We start from the raw sequence: 17,283 nt of genomic DNA, 5'->3' as shown, positions 1-17,283 counted from the left end.
GAAGAACAAAAATGCAAATTATTCTATAAGTCCTTAAAAATAAAGGCAAGAATAAAACAAACAGAAGTTTAAGATAATAACATGAAAACTTCTTAATACTTAAAAACTGAAGACTAAGTATGAACTTAGTCATAAAACTATGAAATTGTTTATACAAATTGCCCCATAAAAGACTTGGGGACTTGCGTTTCCAAAACCAACCCTCAAATGAAGCTAAGGGTTTGATTATAATTTTCCAAAACAAAAACAAAAACAAAATCATTCAAATGATTAAAACTGGTCACTGAGAAGTTTGTGGAACTGAAGCAGGAGCATCAATAGTAGCGGGCTCAATTTTGGGCAGGTGCATCAACAGATGCGGTTTCAACTTGGCTTGCAGCAACAAGCTCGATTGGGCTTGAAAGAGTTGGGGTACCCGTATCAGCTTCAACATTCACGGGAGCTTCAACCACGGGAGAAGGGAAGTCCTGAGTTTGCTGAGATTTTTCAATGGTTTCATTGATCTTAGATAACTCCGACTCCAGGTTGAAGTTTTCTTGACCAGCTTCAATTAGGGTATCACGACGTGAATTCAAAAATGCCCAACTTACCTCAACAACAGATTTTTCTTCAAGGATCTCATAATCTTTTTCCCAATCAGCAATCTCATTCTTTAGCTCTTCATTTTCAGCCAAGGCGGAGTTATAAGAAGCTTGAAGAGAGGCATGGGAGCTCACTAAAGCACACGCTTTATCAACAGAGACTCGAAGGTCTTCTTGTGCTTGAGTTAAGCTTTGCACGAGCTCCCCAGCGTAAACTTCTTTTTGACTCAAAAGAGCCTTCAACTCTCTGTTCTCTTTACTGGCCTTAGATAGTTGCTCTGAGAAGGAGGATTCGAGATGTTCTTTTTCTTTTTCTGCTTGGCTTGAGGAAGCTTTTACAACTGGTAACTCTAAAGTTAAAGCCCGCACCTGCTGCTCTAAGGTACTCTTGCTCTCTTGTAAATCTTTCATATCAATTTGTGCACTCTCAAATTGTTCCTTCCAATTGATCGCCTCTAACTGAGAATCACGTGCTACCTTCTCCAAGAGGGGGATTTCTATTCATTATTTCTGTGCCGATAAGATTGGCCTAAAAAAGGAAGGGAAATAAGAATCCTAGAGATAAAAAAAATTTACAAAGTAAAGAAGGGAGAGAAGGAAAATACCTTTAAAGTGGCATGCACGATATCATTCATTAGAGTCAGGGAACTATGGCTCTCCAACTTTGCTTTTTCAATTGGGCCAATTAAAGGCTCCAGCCATACATCTGCCTGACCTGACTTCCTCAAAAGGCTGCTATCAGCAGGAACTTCAGTAGTTACCCTCCTCATAGCTGCACTTCTACTTGAAGAGCCCACTTCCGTATGATGAACGATAGGAGGGGGAATTGTCAAAGGAGGAGCGGTAGAAGAAGTGAAAACAGTAGAAGAAGGAACAGAAACAACTGGGGTAGAAGAAGGAACAAAAACAACTGGGGCTGGTAAGAAAGGAATCACAGGCACGAGAGTTGAAAAAGAAGATAAGGGTATTTCATCTAAAACAGGCCCTAAACTTCCACTACCAAAACTACTGATGAAAAGTTGATCAATAGACTCACGGGTATCATGAGGAGTGACGTCATCGTCAGAAATTATTACTGGGGTTTCAACAGGTTCGGTAAGAGAAACAGAAAGACAGGGGAAACTTTAGCTTCGTCATCAGAGACGATGCGTCTCCTAGCTTGTGGCCTCGTCACCAAGGAGCCCCCATCTTCCTCTTCTTCAGAGTCTTCCTCTTCAACTTCTTTCCTTTTCGCAGAAGAAGAACCCAAGACTATTTCTCGGGCTCTTTCTAAAGAGATATAGGTCCCCGAAAGAGTATGGGTTCCCGAAGAGACACGAGAGGCTGCAACTGCTTCAGCAGTAACTCCTCGAATAGCTAATCCTGATAAAAAGAAGGATGTGAGTTAGAGCAATAAAGAAAAATATATATATGCGTGAAAGATGAAATAAAAACTCTTACCATGAGTCTTTACTTTCCAACCATAACGGTTAGAAAGTGTTCTCCAAGACCTACCATCTATTGGTACGGTCTTCAGCAATTTATCTACCCAACCACGAAAATTGGGAATACCCTCCACAACTCTCATGGTTGCTAAAAAAAAGAGCAAAATTAGAGAAGTTAATAAACTTTAAGAAAAAAGGCACGAGAAGGATAAAAGACTTACGTGCAAAATTCCACTTCTCAGGGAAGGGAACGTTATCCTCACCCACTAAGCCAATAGTGGGGGCAGCAACAAACCGGGCATACCAGCCACTGTCCTTGTCATCTTTAGGGCTCACCAAAACCCTCTTACTCCTGGCCACTAGGGTAAAAACGCCATTATAGAAAAGCCTAGGGGAGTAAAGATGAATCAGGTGAGGGAAAGTAAAGGAAACGTCAGCCATATTGGTTAAAATGCCTAAAACAGGCAACAACCCTCCATATGATTGGGCCAATTTGACCCAAACAGACATTAAAGAAACGGCAAAATTCAAGAATGACTGGGTCAATAGCTGGTTTGAACCCTAAAGTAAAAGAGTATGCATAAACAAAAGAGAACCCAGTCAAGTAAGAAGTAATTCTCTGATTTAGATTAGGGATAATAATGGGAAAATCATTACTCTAATGGCAATCTTTGCGAACTACAGGAGTCAAAACTTCTGTAATTTGAGTGGGGTAAGCATCAACACGATCTAAAGCGGAAACCTGGTTTTTAAGAAATTCCCTATCATGGTAAAAAGATAGTTCTGTAGGGACTATCTCATCTACTAAAGGCTCACGTAATGGTTCAGTACCCCTAGAAGAAGATTTATGAGAAAGGGAACCTCTGGTTCTAGAAGAAGGACCAGAACTAGGAGAAGGTATAGACGAACCACCACCACGAGTAGACCCTAAGCTACGAAGCCTACCTCCCCTTCTATGCCTAATGGGGGCATTGGGGAAGGTATCAACAATGGGAACTCTCCTAGGGTTAAGGTTTGGTGAAGACATGGCGAAGAAGAATAATGTGAGGAAGAAGTGAACTGAGATTTGAGGAATTAAGTGTTCAATAAGCTTTATGTGGTAAAAGAAAAGGAAAGAAGTTATATTTATATTAATAAGCAACCGCCAAAGGTAAAAGTGCAATAATGGAAGGACCATAATAATGATAACTAGCACTTCGTGAATATTAGAGCCGTAAAAAAGTCTTGAAAAGGGCTGCAAAACTGCATAACCAATGGAAAAATAACACGTGTACGGAGCATTAAATGGAAGCGACAATTGAAGCGTCAATTTTGTCATAGCATTAATGGTGACAAAAATTCTCTTTTAATGAAATCCACTTCCCAAATATTCAACTGATGAATAAATGAAAAGTGGGGGGACTATTTGTATTGGAAAAATTGTATTTAAATATAAAGGTGACGTGTCAAGACACATAGACTGATCAAATGATCAAAGAATTACAACTAGCCAAGAGGCACGAGTTGCAACAGATACGAACAAATGGCAGAGGAAGAGGCACGGGCAGTTATTCAAATAACTCAGCGCCCGTACCTATCTAAGTCATTTATGTCCGAGAATTAAAAGGAATGAATATGACAATAGAAAAGAGTGCAGATACGACATTTAATAGGCACTAAATGTGGAATACGTTAGAGAATTTGTATTGAATGTAATGATTATGTAATGTAGCATTCAATGTCTTTAATTACTCATAATAACCTCATTATGATTTGGGCAAAACGTATATCTCCAAGATATCTATAAAAGGGAGATATCTGATCAATTGTAAGGACACGAAACACTATTGGAATAAACTTTGGTTTACTTGTTTTTCTCTTGATTATTCTCTTGCTACATAAATTACTTCCTTTTATACATTCTTTTGATTATCAGTAACCTGTGTTCTTCTAAATTCTAGCTTTGACTAAAATTTTATTTTTTGGTTAAACAATACCAGTATCCACTTTTAACCATGTTATTTAAAATATATTCACAGTTTACAATGTATTTAAAGATTAGTCAATTCATTCAAATTTTAGGAAATAACGTCCTGAAGTTTTAACCTCAAAGTTCAAACTTCAGGACATCGTGTCCTAAAGTTTGAAAATTGTGTTTGTGTCCTGAATTGTAAATTAGTAGTTCAGAAATTCAGGACTATTAAAGAATTTTTTTAAGATTAAGACGTCTGAATCTGAATACACATCTAAATATTACAATGTGTATTAAGATTAAGACATTGGAATCTAAATATACATTTGAATATTATATGTGTATTAAGATCTGAATACTAAATTATTAAGACTGTTTGATTTTTAACATGTGAATGTATAAAATTTATCTTTATTTGAAAATTAATAAACATAAAATTCAAATGAAATACTAATTAATCTAATATTATATCAATAAAATATATAATTTTTTTAAAGATATAGTAGTTACTGGTGGTGATGGCTAACAGTGGTGCTTGTGAATGCTGACTAGAGACGATGGTTAGTGGTAGGTTTCGTTGATGGTGGTGGTTCAGGGTAGTAGCTAGTGGTGGCAATTATGATTGAGGATGGTGGTGGTGGGTGGTGGTAGTTTATAATGATGGGCAGTGCCGGTTATGGTTGTTGATGGTGATGGGGTGGTTAGTTGTGGTAGTTGAAGTGGATCCGGATGAGTGTTGTTTGTGGTTGAGAATGATGGTGGTGTGAGTGGTGCGGATGGCAGGTGGTGGTAGTCGATTATGGTGGCGGCTATGATTGAGGATGATGGTGGTGGTGGTGGCGGCATGGTGGTAGTTGATAATGGTAGGCGATGACGACAATTAATAATGAATATGGATGATAATATCTTAGTGAAATTAAGTCTCTGTTATAGATCTTAATCATGCAGACCTATTCAGACCCATTAAGTGGTTGTGAAATAAAAAAACAAACACACTTAATGATTAAGATCTGAATAACTAAGATTCAGACTTTAAAAACAAAACGCACTTAATGTCTGAGATCTGAATGATTAAGATTCAGACATTCATTAAGTATGCAAACAAATAAAGCCTTCGTCCTGAATTTCAAATTAGCACCTCAAAAATTAAGGACACTAAATCCTGAATTCCAAATTAAGGATACTTAATACTAAAGTTTGGATTAATTGACTTATATCATAAATTATGAATAAATTTTAAACAGCGGGATTAAAAAGTGGTTATTGGTGCACAACGCCCAATATTTTCTGCTTCTAATTTTTTTTTTTTTCTAATATTAGTTTGTGTTTACAAGAAAGTTGGACGCGTTGACTGTTGTCCTTCCTATTCCAAGTCATGCCAAGAAGAGTTATCTCGATCTTGCACGACACATAATACGAAAATAACGATGTGCTTCCAACTTTGGGAAAACGCGGATTAAGAAAAGTTCAATGTGGTGATTGAGAAATGTGATTTTATCATTTAACCAAGTTTCCTCCAGTCTTGGTCAACAACGTCGTACACCGCGTATGATCGATCCTAAAAAAATGTTTTGTTTTCATTTCTTTCCTTTTGGTTTTATACAATACACAAAGATTGCTTGTTTGAGAGGAGAAGAGGCTACGCATCTCCAGAAAATTGTTCCTCTTCCATCACGAGAGTACTAGTTCTTTTTTAAAATTATAAATTCAAGCATTCGAAATGTAATAATCCAAAACATATTTGTATAAACTCTTTAAGGGATAAAACTTTAAAGGGTTTTATTTGGGAAGGGATCCAAATCATTTTTTTTAAGTTTCACATTAGGCGTCAGGTATCAATATTGGGGCCCGACTAAATTCGGATTTGCATAAGAAAATCTTACATTGAGGTTTAAAAAGATCTCTTACAAAGATAATTTTATACCCAGAGTTTGAACCGAGACCTCTGGTTAAAGATAAAGAAGTACTTATTGTCACACCTCCTTTTTACCTACACCCCCGGAAGGGATGTATAAGGGAGTTTTTTCAATTAAAGGACAATCGAAACGGGATTATTTTATTAAAAATCAGAGTTGCCACTTGGGATAATTTTACGGTGTCCCAAGTCATCGGTTCAAATCCCGAATTGAGGAAAAGATTGACCCTGTATTACAGTCCGCGAACATAGAAATTCGGGTAAGGAATTTTGTTAACCCGGGAGAAGGTATTAGGCATTCCCGAGTTCCGTGGTTCTAGCACGGTCGCTCAACTGTTATTATTGGCCTATTACTTGATTTTAGTACATGTTTTAACCTATGGTGTAATTTTAACTTTATAACCGCTTTTATTAATTATTTTTTAGGAAAAATTAAACGTCATCTAAAACACGTCTTGAACCACGTCACATAAATGCACCCGCGGTCTGCGACACATTTTGTTTAACGTTGTTGGGATTTGGATTTGGGCCACATAAATGCGCACCCGAGTTTAGGAAGGTAAATTATTAAAAGAACGCGACTAAAGCAACTACGCATCTTCAACTTTGCGAGGGCCATGGAAATTCGACTAAATAGCACACCTCGATTTCTAAGGATTTTAAAAGAAATAATTAAGCGAGGGCCATTGCGTTTGAAGATTTTATTCGGCATGACACACCTCGATTCTACTTTTTTTAAAAGGAAAAACTTAAACTAAGCTTTTGAGGGCCATAAACTATATCTTACTTTATGGCACGCCTCGAATCTAATTGTCTAAATCTTCACGGCCCAAGACAATTTCACAAAAAAAATCAATCACATGGCCACAACATTTAATTTTAAGCTTAATCAACTAACCTAAATAGATTTCTTAACAATCACGTGATCAATTCAGCTTATGCCTCAAAAACGTTGAATCAAATAAGCAAATCAAAATAAGAAAAAAAAAACTACTTAACATATATAGAACGAAGAAGCCTACTAATATACTACTAGTGTCTAATCAAGAGATGCTTCAAATTTAAAATTCAGTGAAGTTTCACTAACTAAACATTCAACTATAGTATGAAGTCTTCCCCTATATATATCCACTCATATCCCCAGGATAAGAATATGAAACCTTGGGAAGAAGAAACTGCATTAGAGGAGTACATCGTCGAAGTGAAGATATATGTTGAATTGAGTTGTGTTACATGTCATATACATATGGAACTTCTTATATTTTAGTGATTTTGATCTGTTCAAACAACCACCAAATTCATTTAAAAACATATCATTTAACTGGAGAAAGAAAAAAAAATCAGATCAATCATAATATCGAACAATAGATAAACATGGACCTTTTATTAACTTGCAAAATTTTGCGGCAGCTCCGAACGATATACAACGACAAGCACGCCATGAGTGAAAATGAGCAGGCGTTAACTGAGGCTCTACACTTCACTCGATCGCAAAACTATGCCGGCGACCTTGACAGAACTCGAACCCGAATGGTATCAATTTTGAGTTGTTGTTTTGAGCGTTTTTAGTTGATTTTGGGGCTGGATTGGACTGGTTTTCAGAATTTTTTTAGAGTGCGTTCAATGGTGATTAGCGGCTGGATTTTGGCGGTGAAGCTAAGAGGAGATGAGAGGAAAACGACTGGGAATGGGGCTTTGCCGTTCTCTCTATTTTTTTCAATTCTCTTTTTGCTTTTTTTTTTGTTACTTTTCGTTCCCCATCTCTTAGAATGCCTAGGTCCTAGCTCCAGATTCTTTTTGATTGGGAAGTTTTGCTGGTTTTTTTTACGATGGAGGAGAATTGGAAATAGCAGCTTCCGTTTTCTTTTAGCGTAGGTCTTACTGTCCTCCTCTCTTTTGGCTGATTAGCCTTAGCTTTTATGGGTGTAGGGTCTAGGGTTATATTTTTGTGTTTTTTTGCTCATTAGTCCCTAGGTCTTTTGTGTGTTAGGTCCTTAGGGTCTTCTTTATTTGTTTTTATTCCAAAGAAGAGTCTAGAAGGGTCCCTAGGCTTAATGGACTAATCCGAATTGGGCCAAGAACTGCTCTAAAACTCTTAAAATTGTGATCCAACTCCTTAATCGACTCCTTTTAAAATAAGATAAAAATACTACATAATGCAAAAGCTGACATGAAACTATTATATATTTCTTGTATTTTCAAGATAATGTAAAGATAAAAATAAGGTACTATTTTTTGTATATTTTTTATTTAAATTTATGAAAGATACGCAAGCTAACATATTTTTGTAATTTTCCATTTTTATGACGAAAATAAAGTAAAGAAGTCAAAAATAGTTGAAATAGCTATATTAGGCCTAAATTAAATATTTACGTGCTAAAATATGAAAAATCTTGGGGAGGGTCAAAAATCACATGTCTACAGCTGCCCCTTTTTGACTGGGAATGCGAAACATTTTCAGACAAAGAACGACTAGACAGGTATTTTGACCCGACCCTTATTTAAAGAGACCAAAACTAAGAGAAAATGGAAATGTGACCGAGCCCTGGTATCTGAGCTGCCTACATATCCTTGGCTATAAAGGAATCAGGCTACGTGTAGTTCAGAGGTGAGTGAGATGATGGAGTATGTCGAGGTGGTCAGCCGGTCGAGGTGCCGTTCCGCCGAGGTTCTGGTCCGCGATCCTGTTATTACATCAAAAATCAAAACATGAAAAAGACTAGCTAAGCCTATCAACTACGAGTTACAAGATTCCTATCTATAAGTCTCCTGAAGCTTAATCTTGAGTCTTGAATGGTTCTTCATGCAGACTTTAGATTTGAACCTTCACGCTTGCTAGTTGTAGGTGCTAGTTCATCCTTCTTCAGCTTTTCGGATCAAGACCAGGTATGCAATGCTTGTGACCCCAGCCATATCTTCAGCAACCCACATCTTTCATCAACTTCTGCATCTGGATTAATTTCTTGCCTTTCTCTTTGTTGTTTTTTTTCTTTATTGTGACTAACTTCTGTTGATCGCCTCAGACTGTTGACTCGCATTCTTTCCGCGAGCTTCTTTTGTTGCTGACTTAAATTGCATTCTGAAGTGAATTCCCTTGTTTTTCAGGTGGGTGTCTGATTGCCAAATCTTGAACTGTCTTCCTTCGGAACTACTTTCCCTTGAAACTTGAAATGTCTTCCCTTGTTCTCCAGGTGGGCGCCTAGTTACTGAAACTTTCTGTGTTCCCTTATTCTCCAGGTGGGCTCCTGATTGTTGAACTTGAAATGTATTCCCTTGTTCTTCAGGTGGGCGCCTGATTGCTGAACTTGAAATGTATTCTCTTGTTCTTCAGGTGGGCGCCGGATTGCTGAACTTGAAATGTATTCCCTTGTTCTCCAGGTGGGCGCCTGATTTCCACAAAATAAACAAAACAAAGAAAACTTCTACCCGAGTTTGACATATTACCAAATATCACTAAGAACTTGAAACCTGAAACTTGGACTATACTCTCTTGTTCTCCAGGTGGGCGCCTGATTTCCACAAAATAAACAAAACAAAGAAAACTTCTACCCGAGTTTGACATATTACCAAATATCACTAAGAACTTGAAACCTGAAACTTGGACTATACTCCCTTGTTCTCCAGGTGGGCGCATGATTGCTGAACTTGAAATGTATTCCCTTGTTCTCCAGGTGGGCGCCTGATTGCCAAAACTTGAAATGTATTCCCTTGTTCTTCAGGTGGGCGCCTGATTGCTGAACTTGAAATATATTCCCTTGTTCTTCAGGTGGGCGCCTGATTGCTGAAACTTGAAAATATATTCCCTTATTTTCCAGGTGGGTGCCTGATTGCCAAAACTCGAACTGCATTCCCTTGTTCTCCAGGTGGGCGCCTGATTGCCAAAAACTTGAACTGTATTTCCTTGTTCTCCAGGTGGGCGCCTGATTGCCAAAAACTTGAACTGTATTCCCTTATTCTCCAGGTGGGCGCCTGATTTCCACAAAATAAACAAAACAAAGAAAACTTTTGCCCCGGTTTGATGCTGGGCGCATTGAATCATGTTACCAAATATCTCTATGAATTTGAAAGCTAAATCCCATTATCAAGGAGAGTCCTGTAAACTCCTAGTTAAATGACGGCTTTAAAAATCTAAATCATATCTTCTAAAGGTGTTACTCCTACTACATCTTGTAATCTAAGAAAGTTTTAAACTACATTCCATTATCCAGGAGGGTCCTGACAACAAAAAATTAAATCTCATTATCCAGGAAGGCCCTGAAACCTTAAAACTAAATTCCATTATCCAAGCGGGTCCTGAACACCTAAAACTAAATCCCATTATCCAGGCGGGTCCTGAACACCTAAAACTAAATCCCGTTATCCTGGAGGGTCCTGAAATTTAAAATCTAAATCCCATTATCCATGAGGGTCCTGAAAATTTAAAATTAAATCTCATTATCCGTGAGGGCCCTGAAAACTTAAAACTAAATCCCATTATTCAGGCGGGTCCTGAAATTTTAAAATTAAATCTCATTATCCAAGAGAGTCCTGAAAATTTAAAAACTAAATCCCATTATCCAGGAGGGTCCTGAAAACTTAAAAACTAAATCACATTATCCATGAGGGTCCTGAACACCTAAAACTAAATTCCATTATCCAGGCGGGTCCTAAACACTTAAAACTAAATCCCGTTATCCAGGAGGGTCCTGAAATTTAAAATCTAAATTTCATTATCCAGGAGGGTCCTGAAAATTTAAAATTAAATCTCATTATCCAGGAGGGCCCTGAAAACTTAAAACTAAATCCCATTATCCAGGCGGGTCCTGAAATTTTAAAATTAAATCTCATTATCCAAGAGGGTCCTGAAAATCAAACATCAAGTCTTATCTTAAGAGTGACAACTTTTATGGCTGAATTATACTACCTTAAAATAGAATTTACGCTAAATGTTGTTATCTAATCGAAATCTTAAAGCTAAGTCCCATTATTCAGGAGGGTCATGAAAACTCCTAATTGAATCCTATCTCGAACATGCAAACTTCTAAGCCAACTTATATTCATTTGGGATACATTTATGCTAGATTATGCTATTTCTGAACTTTAAACTAGGTCCCATTTTTTAGGAGGGTCCTGAAAACTTTAAATTAAATCTCATTATCCAGGTGGGTCCTGAGAGTGGTCAAACCTGTCTGGTGCTTGCCTTTCCTTGCGGTGGGTTTCTCCGAAACAAATAAAATTTCCTGCCCCTGTTTCAAATCAAAGAAAAATCTTGTCAGTTTAAAATATGGTGGTTGGATTGTGGCCTTGACTTTGCTCCTTCACTTCACATGATAACCGATTTCCACTCGAAGACCTTGCTTGTTCCTTGACTAATCACTTTCTCTATCATCCTTATCACAGAAAATACCTCTTCTCCGTTCAGACCCAATACCCTCTATCTGTTGCATTACTCATGAACTGACATTTACCAACCTTTGTGTCTCCCATGAATCCCAAAGCACGTCAATTACCGTCCACTCAATGTGCATGTTGTTCTTTCCCGATTTAACCCACTGGCATTGGCCTTGAGGTCTATTGCTCCTTCACTTGCCATGATAACTTTGATTTCCACTTGGAAGACCTTGCTTGTTATTGGTTAACCACTTTCTCTGTCAATCTTATCACAGAAAATACCCTTAATTTATTCACCTAACACCCTCCATCTGTTGCATTGTTCATGAATTGATATATACCAAACCTTTGTATTTCACATGAATCCCAAAGCATGTTGATTATTACCAACTCAATGCGCACGTCGTTCTTTCCTAACTTATGCCACTTTGATGTGCTGACAAATCCCGTTTTGTGAAATTAGAAAGCTGGTGAAAAATTTTGAAGTCATTTCTCACTTATTTTGATCGAACAAACTCAAGAAGAGGAAGTAAACAAGACAAAAGGAATAGAGTAAAGGACAAAGGAAAGAGATGATCTCTAACAAGAAAACTACAAAGTAGAAACCTATCAGATGTGGATAACAACTCTAATGACCATGACATACACATGTGGCCTATTCTGTTAAGAAAGTCTGATGTTCAACTCCTGTTATACCCCCTAAACCGTGAAACTGAGCTTCAATGCTCCGACTATTCAATCTGATTCACAATCCTTATTCGACTTGTAGTACCCGGAGAGTTTTCACCATCAAGCCTCTTTAATTTGTTCTTTCTCTCAACTTACCGTCGCCTCAAGGTGCCCGTGAAGGTTTTCACCAATAAGACTCTCTAATTTTTTATTTCTCTCAGCTTTCATCGTCTTACGATGCCCATGAGGGTTTTCACCAATAAGACTCTCTCATTTTCATTTTTCCTTGCTTGGACCAGAGTGCTACCCCTGATAAGATTCACCTCTACCCGCTTGACTTGGCATCTCTCAAAGACTGAATGGAAGGTCTTTCTTTGGACCGTAATGCGGGCTTTTGGACAGGGTTAGAAAGAAAGGGTATCAAAGGCTCGAAATAATTTAAATGGGTTCAAAATTACAACTTTCAGAATCAGATTTCCTATAGCAACCACAACTTCTGCCCCAGTTTCTTGCTTGGGGACTTTTGGATTTTTATTTCGATGAGACCAAACCGTGATGCTGCCTACATATCCTTAAAAGGAATCAGGTCGAACGTAGTTCATGTTATAAGAATTACTTTGTTTGTTGTGATTTTTCTTTTCTTTTTCTTTTTGTTGTTGTTTTTCTTCTTCTTTTCTTTTCTTTTCTTTTTTCCTTTTCTCTTTCTTCTTCTTTTTCTTCTCTCTCTTTTCATTCTTTTTCTTTTCTCTTTTTCCTTTACTCATCTTTCACGCTTGCATTTCTGATCTTTGCTACTGATTCCGAAAGAGGGGTATGAAAGAAAATAGATAAGGCTCAAAGGGGTAATGAAGGATAAAGTGTTAAGATAGCAGAACAAAATGCCTTCGTCATTCCAATCTCCAAAACATGTCAAGTGCAATCTACACAATTAAACAAACCAAGAAAAACCTTTGTAACATCTTTTGATTGCACTAGACTTGATAATCATATCCACACATTTGCCTTCTACATCTGTTAGTTACCAAGCCTCATTGGTCAACACCCTCACACTCATTACCACGAACGGCCCCCCTACAAATTTGGGGCAAACTTGCCATTATCTTCACCTGATGCAGCATGATGCATTTCAATAATGTATTTTTATGTTCTACCTGCCCCGGTTTCCCACAATTCGGGCTTGAAGTGATCTCAAAATGCCTTTACTTATTTTCCTCAAATGTCCTTACATCTTCAACATTATTTCATTGCTTCGTGATTAAACTGACTTTTAAAACCAGGCTGAGAGTTACGCATGCATGTCATGTCACTACAGTCAACGGGAAAAGAACAATAAAAAGAAAAGAGAACTAAACGAAAATGACTAGAAATCATAGAAAACAGAAAATTGCATTAGACAGATGGTGAAAGGGTTTGGACAACAAAACAAACAAACCAAACTGGGGTTACAAACCTAGAACAAACCTAGCCAACACTAAACGGGCTATTATGACTAAACAAACTAAGCAAAATAAAAGGATAGAAGGGTTTGAGTCACAAGACAATATCCGATTATAACTCTGAAATAACCCGGATAGCAGAAATGACAAAAAAATAAACCACCAAAACTCCTCCCTGGCTAACTGAGAAAAGAACGTCTTTCCAATCATCAAACTCAACATCTTAGCCATTGACTTCTGCATCAACAATACTACGACCTTCACAAGTCTCCATCACATTGTTCTTAACAGATTGCCTTTGGGTTCCCTTTTCCTGCTCGTTCTTAGGATCAACCTCTGATAGCACTGAAAGCTTCGTAGCACGTGGACTTCCCAGGATCCCAGAAAAATTCTCACATTCATTTTTAAAATAAATCATACCCACCATATGCGTCTCATTATGCACAGGTGATGGACTTTGGCTAGTGTCTGCTGCATCTGGATTTTGCACGACAATGTCGCCTGCATCAATAAGCTTCTGAATCGCATTCTTCATGTTCCAACACTTCTCTATGTCATGCCCCAGGGCATCTGAGCAATATGCGCACCTTAAGAAAACCCAAACTTCTTTGGAAGAGGGTTTGACATTTTTATCTGGATCGGCTTCAACATGTCCAATTCCCTTAGCCTCTGGAATAGACTGACATATGACTCTCCCAATGGAGTGAAGGTTTTCTTCTTCCGCAACCTCTCGTTATAATGCTTGATTGGGCCGGAAACCTGATCCTGGGGGTTTTAGTAGACTCGTGGGGGTAAATAGGCATTTTGTAGAGCTGGGTACTGGGAGAGTGATGTACGACTTTGGGAGTTCTGTGGAGAGAAGTGGCATTGGGGAGGATCATCTGGTGCATAAGGATATCCACGGGGACGATGTCGAGGCTGGAAGTGTTGATCGGGAAAGCGCATTGGATCATCTTTTCTGTTTCTTTTCCACCCAAGCTTACTGGGATGTTCTGAATGTTTTTCGAACAACTCATGATTTAGCCTGACTTGATTCCCTCTTCTATTAGTTCCCCCATTCTTAACACATCATTGAAAGGCTTCCCCAGGGTCAGGATCAAATGACTGATGTAGGTGGGCCCCTGGGCTTGTAGGAAAAGCTCAACCATTTCTTCTTCACTAATCGGGGTATTGACTCGAGCAGCCTGCTCCCTCCATCTGAGCCCAAACTCTCTAGATATGGAAGAGCGGTCTGGGGTAACGCCTGATTTGTATTGAAAGTATTGAACAAAATCTTGAGTCATGTCACCCAATGTAGGCCACTTACCAACATCTTGACGAGCATTCCAGTCCAAAGCTGCCTCAGTCAGGCTCTCACTGAAATACGCCATCATCAAGTCATCTTTATCTCCAACACCTCTCATTTCACTACAATAAACCTTCAGGTGGGTTACCGGATCCCCACACCCATCATACAAGTTAAATTTTGGCACTTTAAACCCCGCGGGCAAGCGAACGTCAGGGGACACAGACAGTTCCTTGTAAGCCATGCTTCCTTGGTCTCCCGTTCCTTGCTTGTTCTTTAAGGACTGTTCTATGCCTTTCAGCCTCTTGGGTGCCCCATCTTTCCCTTTTCTTCCTGTGAACCTTTCATTTTCAACATGAGGCTCATCCCTTGGGCCCTGTTTGTATGAGTGGGGAACTTTGTGGGTAACCTCTGAGGGGTAATATTGGGCATCATGAGCTTGGAGATAAGCGGGTGGATCTGGAGAGTATGGAGGATCATCTGGCATTGTGTCCGGAGTTTGGGTAAGGGCAACATCTAGGAAGCCAGGTGGTGGCGGGGGTAGTGCCTTCCCAGTCATCCAAGCCTGATACATGTCAGCCATGTGTTGTATTAACATCTTTACCTCTTCAACCAACCCATTGTCCTGTTCAACCAACTGCTTTCGAGCGTTGGTATCAACCAACTCAGTTCTGTTGTTGTCTGCCATTGCCTTTGACTTTATGTTGTAGAGAAGAGTTACCACTTTAAAACTACAAACCAACCACCCTTCTGCTATGAATATAACAAAATGAAGCCATCACGTTAGCGTTAGAGCATTTAACATAAGATAATCTCACTTTATGTGCAATGCACCTAGCCACAGTTATCGGTTCTAAAATGACTTCGAGGGTACAAAGGTCAGTTGGCATCATCCCAATTTGTTCATTTCAACCTTTCTTTTCTTTGCTTTTCTAGCATTTGCTGGCTTGCCCATTTTCCTTCATTTCGCTTTTTTTAATCAGCACCCTTTCTTTCTCTCATGTCTCACATCCCACAATTCCACCTCTTTTTTTCTTTTCTGTTTTTTTTCCTTTTTTTTTTAATAATAATAAAAAAATAATTCGATCGAACCCTATGTACGCCGCATGAATCAGATGTTTGCGTAGTTCGGGAAGATCGAGAATAAAGTAAACAAACTAATGTTCTCAATTTCTTTTTTCTTTTTTTTTTTCCTTTTTTTACCTTAATGACTACTGATAACTGTGATTTCTACATGTTTTATACCCATTCTTACCTAAGCTTTGTGCATTAACTATCATAAATTAGTCTCAAAATGCTTACAAGTTGCGCTTGATTGCAGGTTTGAGCGATAAGATGACAAATACCAAAGATCGGCTCAAAAAGGAGTGAAATCTGCCAAGTGTCAAAAGACAACTGAAGTGGGGAACAAAATGACCTGTGCGGTCCGCACTAATTTGTCACGCGGCCGTATAGGAGAGTTCAGAGGCTGGGCAATTTCCAGGTCAACCTGCGCGGTCCACACTGCTTTGCCACGCGGCCGCGCAGGATAGTTCAGACACCATGCAATTTTCAAGTCAAGATGTGCGGTCCGCGCTCCTTTCCACGCGGTCCGCGCCCAAGAGTGTCAGAGATTCGGTCATTCAAGGTAAAAGCCCACGCGGCCGCACACCTAATCAGTGTGGTCCGCGTGGAAACGCCCTATGCGGCCGCGCGTCGCATTTGCGCGGTCCGCGTCCCCAAGTGTCAGAAGCAAGATATGAAGACCTAAACCCTTACGCGGTCGCGCGTCATTTGTGCGCGGTTCGCGCCAGACCCTCAGGGCTATTTTTGTCTGGTTTTTCCTGTGTAATATAAATAGAACATTTTACTTTTTAGGTGTTAGTTTTCAGTTTTGGTTTTTTATCAGATAGTAGCTGAACTCGAGACTTCATAGTTTTAGTCCATTTTGGGCAGTTTCTTCTAGTATTAACGTGGATTTGAGTAGATTAACATTGTAGTTAATTATTATGTCAATTTCATCTACTATTTCTTCTATTTCTGTTTCTATTATGGCTAGCTAAACCCATTAGCTAGGGTTGTGGCTCAACCTTAGTGTGGGTAATTAATGGGTGTGATTGTTTAGTACATGAATGATGTTGGATATTTGTTATTTGGATTAATCTTAGGTTTTCATTAAGATTTGGTGGTTGCAAACACTAAGTCTAGCTTAGTGAGTTTTGACTCTTCTTGAGAAAGAGGGTCTATGACCCAAGATTAATTCCAACAAGGAATTGGGATGGACCCATGAGAATGGTAGTCCCAATTAACGGGTTATACCTCGAGAGAGTAATTACCCAACTTGAACCATAAGTTGCTTGGGCAAATTGGCCTACCCAATTGGTCTCGAGAGAGGCAATTGGGCAAAATCACTCTCTCTACCGAGAGGTGTGAGAGTGGGTTCAAAAGTGCAACGGTTATAGTATAAGTCACATATTCATCATTCTTGCATTAGGAATCTCTACCCGTTAGTTGACCACCTAGGTACATGCCACGACCCTAGTGCCTTTTTCTATATTGCATACAACTTAGAATCTATATCTTAGCCTAACTTAGCTTTAAACTTGTAGTTGATAAATTGTAGTTGATAATCAAAAGAAAACCAAAAATGTTAGAAGATCAATTAGGAGCTAA

The 17,283-nt window shown here is 38.7% G+C and overlaps 1 protein-coding gene across 1 annotated transcript; it reads right to left on the bottom strand.

Moving 5' to 3' along the window:
• Window positions 1-183: 183 nt before the first annotated feature.
• LOC142170540 (uncharacterized) lies at window positions 184-2,827 on the bottom strand. The gene is made up of 2 exons (XM_075232463.1): window positions 1,187-2,827; window positions 184-1,110 (listed from the first exon to the last, which is right to left on the bottom strand). Exon 2 carries the CDS (start codon window positions 990-992, stop codon window positions 330-332), a length of 663 nt encoding a protein of 220 aa, XP_075088564.1. The 5' UTR covers window positions 993-1,110; window positions 1,187-2,827; the 3' UTR covers window positions 184-329.
• Window positions 2,828-17,283: the final 14,456 nt, after the last annotated feature.

Source organism: Nicotiana tabacum, chromosome 16 (genome assembly GCF_000715075.1).
Source record: "Nicotiana tabacum cultivar K326 chromosome 16, ASM71507v2, whole genome shotgun sequence".
Classification (NCBI taxonomy): domain Eukaryota; kingdom Viridiplantae; phylum Streptophyta; class Magnoliopsida; order Solanales; family Solanaceae; genus Nicotiana; species Nicotiana tabacum.
This window is presented reverse-complemented; position numbering and strand designations above follow the sequence as displayed.